The following is a 5986-nucleotide window of genomic DNA, read 5'->3' on the forward strand; positions in this document are numbered from 1 at the left end:
TCAGTCGATGGCCAGCCACCGCCAATATTGAACCGTCGTTGTAAAATTTATAAATAGCCCCTCTCTCCATCATTTCAAACTTTTACTTTCAGATTTCTAATCTCCAAAGCTTTTTATATCTTCTAACTTCTTCATCTGCAAATCTATGATTTTCACTACTACCATCTTCTCAAAACACTAAATCTTATCATCTCCATCTATTTTTAACTTCAAACCCATACAAAAATAGCAAAAACATCAAAAATTGTTCCTCAAAAGGAAAACTCTTCTTCATCGTGGCCGGCCGGCAACAAAACACAGGTGGAACTACGACCTGAAGAGTGTGTTCCCGGGGGGGGGGGGATGTTCTCACTTCTGACTTCAAGACTGATAAAGCCTTATCGATTCCTCGTCGATGTGAGCCAGTGTCAAGGTATATATGCTCGATAACCAAAGGGTACCTTAAGCAGGTAAGGAAAGACTGCAACTGAAAAGGCAAAGAAGTGGTGGTCCCGACCCCGGAAGAAGACATTACCACCCATGTGGAAGGGTTTTTAAGTGTTTGCACTTACCCTTTCACGTTGGGCCCCATCGACCCCGTCGTTATTGATTTTTGTCGTCAGTATTAAATAACCCTAGGCCAAATCCATCCTTCTTTTTGGCGAATTGTCATTCTGCTCCGATTCTTCGTGAGTAAAGTCAAGGGGATGCCTTTCACCCTCGACCACCTCATCAGGTTATACAGCCCCCGCCTCTATCGAGGTGGGTTAATAAAACTCCAACACTGGGGCACCAAAGTGCTATTCTCGAGCATAGACGAGGACAAGGACCGAGGCTGGATGGGTCGGTTCGTTCGGGTGAGGACTTCCGACCTAATCCCGGCCGAGAAGATGCCATTTCCTGAGAAATGGAATATGAAGCGTAAGTACAATCCCACTGTTAGTTCTTATTTATTATTTTGCCCTTTGCTTCTTCTTATCGATATCCTTTTCCGTGATGTAGCAGTTTCTTGGATACCCGGTGCAATTCCTAACCTCAAAAGCTGGGTTCGGGACCTGGCCTCGACCTCTAAGTACGCTGAGCACTCGTGGCGTGATTTATCAAAGGGCCGATGGGAGGCCAAAACTCATGGTAAGACCATTTTCCATGTCTTTGATGGTTCTGTCAAGGCATTTCTCACTTAATTTCTTTTCATATAGCCTTTGGCAAAGATGCTGTTATGAGGCCCCTATCTGGTGAGGAGGAGACTTCGATCCCGGCACCGAAACTGGCGAAGGACAAAAAGAGGAAAAAGACCTCACCCTCCGAGGATCCAGAACCTAAGACGAAGAAGGCTTGGAAGCTGAGGAAGAACATCATCCTCCTGACCGAAGAGTCTATTCGGCATCTATGGGAGGAGGATGAAGAAGAGGAAGAAGATGACTCCGGGCTGGTGGCCCAAGCGGGAATGAGCACCGAGGCCCCAAAGGCCAGTGAATCGGTGAAGGCTGTAGAGACTCCGTCTCGAGATGAGGGGGTCTCGGGAAAAGACTTGGGCGAAGTCCCTGAGTCATCGAGGATAGAAGATGCTTCCCGCCACACTGATCCAACAATGGGTACGGCTGTCGAGGCCCCTCGAGATGAGGAGAACGCCCCGAGTGATCCACTCGGGGCAATAGAAATTAGAGACTCCCCGCTGCTCCCCTTGTTTTCTGAGGAGATGATTCAAGAGGCTCGGGCCTTGAAGACCCTCTCCATCGAAGGAGTCCACAGAAGGGAGGATCCCTTATGCGATTACTTTACTGGGGTCGAAGATGCTACCAACCTGAGTGACTTGGAGGCCTTGAGGAAGGACTCGGGCGAGGCATCGAGCCTTTTCAGTGAAGCGCAACAAACTCTAAATAAGGTAAGCCTTAACTCCCCTTGTTGGTATTATCTTTGTGTTTATTTTTCTCTTTTTAACTTCTTCTCTTTTTTCGGCGTAGGCCTCAGCGCTTCATCGGGAAGCATTTTCTCGGTCTCGAGCCGAGATGAGTCGGTACGAAGCCAACATTCAAAGGCTTACTAATGAGAGGAATGCCCTCAACCTTCTCGGCAAGCAAAAAGAAGAACAAATCAAGGACCTCCGAGCCGAGTTAGCCACGGCTCACAAAGATCAGACCGACCTGATCGAGCAGGTAATGAAAATCATAAAAGCTCATGGGCTTGATTCGGGAATGGTGGCTAACATTTTAATCTCACAGCTGCAGCAGAAGATTGAGAGGATCGAGCAGTTCCGCAAGGAGGTAGATACGATAAAGGTGGAGATCTTGGGGTGGAAAGAAGGTATGGACCGCTTTGCTGCAAAAAACGAGACTGCTCGAGCCCAATTATCATCGGTTGAAAGTTAGCTTCAAGGTATGAAGGAGAAGAGCTTGATTCAAGAAAAAAAAATAGAGGAGCTCGAGGCTCGGTTGGCTTCCGAACTTGCCAAGGCCAAATCTAAAGCCGAAAAGGCAATGGCCGAGGCAGAAGCTATTGTGGCCGTCTACTGAGCCGATGCTGAAGCCGCTCAAGTCCAAGCGAGAGAGGCATCTGAGACCACTCAAACTCAAGCATACTGGATTGCCGAACTTGCCAAATGCCAATCTCGGAGGGAAACCCTCGAGAAAATCCACGCTCGAGGTTTCGATCTTACCAACGAGATATTAAAGGCTAGAGAGCATGAAGCCAAAGCTGGAGCGCTGGCCACTTTCGATGAAGATGATGATGATGGCAGTAAGAGCGGGTCCGAGAATGGGGAGGACCTCGATGGAGAAAAAGCTGCCCCCGAGGAAGATTAGGAACCTTAGGATTTTTCACTTTTGATCTTTTGTATAGGATCCTGATCGGACCTTGTAAATATTCTATATATATATATATATATATATATATATATATATATATATATATATATATATATATATATATATATAAATCTCTTTCCTTTCCGACTTGTATTTATTTCATTTATGCCTTGTGAAAATTTTGTTCATAAGTTCGAGGTTTAGGTAATTTGATCGAAGCCGAACTAGTGTTGTTTTTATAATTGAGTGAGTATTTGCTCGAACTCGGAATAGGGTGACCCTTAGGTTTTAATTGAATGAGGATGATTTTTCAAAAATAAACTGGCCCTTTAAGCTATTGAATTAGGCCGACTATCTAATGAGAGAAGTTCATGAAGGAGTGTAGGGGAACTATTCCGGTGCAGACTCATTGCTTCTCAAGTTAATAAGAGCTGGCTACTATTGGCCCCGGATGGATCAAGACGCAAAGACATTTGTACAAAATGCGATAAATTCCAGTTAATGCACAGTTAGTGCATCAACTTGGCAAACTTCTATATTCGGCGGTGTCACCGTGACCATTCATGAAATAGGGGATGGACATAGTCGGTCCCTTACCACTAGGACCCGGTAAGTTAAATTGTTTTTTTTTAATTTTAACTAATTATTTTACTAAATGGGTTAAAATATGTGCTTACTAAAAGATCGGAGAACGATAAGTGATTGATCTTATATGGGATTATATCATCTTCCAGTTTGGAATACCAAAAGAAATTTCTTGTGACAATGGATCACAATTCATAGGTTCCAAAGTCACAAAGTTTTTGGAAGGATTTAAGATCAAATGAATTACATCTTCACCATACCACCTGAATACTAATGGACAGGCGGAGTCAACCAACAAGGTAATTATCCAAAACCATAAAAAAAAGTTAGAATATGCTAAAGGCAAGTGGCCAGATGATCTACTAGGTATGTTGTGGGCATATCGAACCACGAAAAAGTCGAGAACGAGTGAAACACCTTTCTTACTTGTGTGCGGATAAGAGGCTTTGATCCCGGTGGAAGCAGGGGAATCGACCTTAAGGTTTTCCCGAGCAAACAAAGAAACAAACAATAAAGCATTGCTGGTTAAACTGGATTTGCTTGAACAATACCGAAATTTGGCATATGTGGGGATGGTGGCACAAAAGCAAATGATGGAAAATTATTACAACCGCAGAGCAAATATACGATATTTCAAAGTTGGGGATTTAAAAATCTAAGGAAGGTTACACAAAGCACTCGGGAAGTTAACTCCGGGAAGCTAGGGCTAACATGGGAAGGACCTTATCGGATTTCATATGAATTGGAATATCAAGATGGAGTTAAATTGACAAGCAATTGGAACGTGACTCACCTCAAAAGGTATTACTGCTGAAGATCCTTGTTGATACTTAAAGTATGTGCTACACTCTTTTTTCTTTCGACCAGTTTTTATCCCAATAGGATTTATCTGGCAAGGTTTTTAATGAGGCAGCAATGTAAAGCATACTACGAAGGAAGGGTCATCGACAAATGCAAGACTTTCAGTATTCGAATTCTCATACTTAGCATCCAAACACTTGGGAGGGGGGGATAATATATGACAAGGCACTAAAATATTTCCGAAGATCGGGGACTGTTAGAACCGGGATCAATATCTTATCAGGACCGGGGACTGCATGATCAACCCCGTAGAAATAAGTTGTACAAGTTAGCCACATGTGTTTGCAACTTTATTTACTTAAGAAAAAGAATATTTATGTAAATGTACTTTTAAAGATAGAGAAATGAATCAAAGTCCTTTTATTTTTATCTTATTTCTTATCCGAATGATAAGTTAATTTATTTTATCATTTGAAAGTTAGTTAAAACTTCAAATAATTGTGCCGGAATGAACATAAGACGTCCTTTTCAAGAGCACCGTAAACATAGACGCCCTCTATTATGAAACCCTCACAGTCAAAGGGTAGATTCCGAAAGTGATTATGCCTAGAATAAAAAGCTATCGGATGTAAAAATATTCCCGAAGCTTTGTCAGCTAAATGAACAAGAATAGTTTTTGCACAACACTTAAGCAAAGAGTTTCTTTTATTAATTAAAATTCCAAAATCACCAAAGATGTTTTGGCATAATTATAAAAAGTAAAGAAAAACATATACATTAGTTCTTGCTGCCAGAACCCTAAGGGAGAGAAGAGTCTTTGTTATTTTATTGGAAGAAGGTTGTTTCGCTTTCGGTTCGAGGCCTTCATCTTCTTCAGTTTCTCCTTCGGTTCCCGAATGGAGTTAGTAAATCATAAGTAACGGGCCGAGCAAGGAGGTTCTCATAAGAAGTTGTCTCCAGCTCCCAGGCCTTGGTAATGCATTTATCGATGTTAGCGATGCCTTCTTTGGCCTCCTCCAAGTCTTCCTATTCGTATGATATATGTCATAGGTTTTTTCGAGGAGGATAGAATATTCTTGGTCTTGAAGTTTTGCTAGGATTTTATCCATTTTGGATTGGAGCTTTTTATTTTCATCTTTCATAATACTGATTTTGGAATCAAACTTTACGTTGGTGGTCGAATGAAGTTTTCTGCTCCATGACTCTTTTGAGTCTTTCCTCCATTATTTCTCTCCTCTGCTTGACATCACTTGCCTTCTCGATTTTAGAGCATAAGCTAGCCTCCAAGTTATTAACTTGTTCCATGAAAGTAGACTCACGCTTAGCAGCAGCAGTCACAGTATTATGAAGTTCAGCCCACTTAGCCTTTGCATCTTTGAGGTATTCATGCAATTGAGCGGCTTATTGGTTGTGGACCATTCTTTCTTGCTCGTACTGTTGCAATTGGGCCTCAAGATCATCCATTTGAGAAATATTTGCCTCTAATACCATGTGGCACTCGACAAGTTGATTTTGTTCAGCCAAAAGCCAATCTCGTTCCGAAGTAAGCTCTTGTGTGTCCAAAATTAACCTTTGTAGGCCCTCGGAAGCAAGAAAGTTGGCCTGAAAAGGTTAGAGTTAAAATTATAAATGTAGAGTAAAAATGAAAAAGAGATAGAAGACAGTTAGATGGATACATGCGTCGAACAATTCATGCTATTGTTTAGCAAACATTCACCGGAGAGAGAATCAATCTTTCTCCAGTCTTTTTCTGAGGCCAGTGGCTTCAGATATTTGGCAAGCTCCACCAGCTTGGAAAGTATATGGAACTCATTCGA

The 5986-nt window shown here is 42.1% G+C and overlaps 1 protein-coding gene across 1 annotated transcript; it reads left to right on the top strand.

The window, feature by feature from the left end:
- The first annotated feature begins 869 nt into the window (after nucleotides 1–869).
- Nucleotides 870–2780, top strand: LOC138894131 (uncharacterized). The gene is made up of 4 exons (XM_070178811.1): nucleotides 870–1110; nucleotides 1179–1864; nucleotides 1944–2283; nucleotides 2506–2780. Exons 1-4 carry the CDS (start codon nucleotides 870–872, stop codon nucleotides 2778–2780), a joined length of 1542 nt encoding a protein of 513 aa, XP_070034912.1.
- Nucleotides 2781–5986: the final 3206 nt, after the last annotated feature.

The sequence above is a fragment of the Nicotiana tomentosiformis genome, chromosome 6, assembly GCF_000390325.3.
Source record: "Nicotiana tomentosiformis chromosome 6, ASM39032v3, whole genome shotgun sequence".
Taxonomy (NCBI): domain Eukaryota; kingdom Viridiplantae; phylum Streptophyta; class Magnoliopsida; order Solanales; family Solanaceae; genus Nicotiana; species Nicotiana tomentosiformis.

Excerpts from the sequence above, each read along its gene's own strand:
- LOC138894131 (XM_070178811.1), top strand. The coding sequence starts at position 870 with ATGCCATTTCCTGAGAAATGGAATATGAAGCGTAAGTACAATCCCACT. Across the intron at positions 1,111-1,178 it reads ATGGGAGGCCAAAACTCATG|CCTTTGGCAAAGATGCTGTT; the intron begins GTAAGACCATTT and ends CTTTTCATATAG. Across the intron at positions 2,284-2,505 it reads GATCTTGGGGTGGAAAGAAG|CCGCTCAAGTCCAAGCGAGA; the intron begins GTATGGACCGCT and ends CCGATGCTGAAG.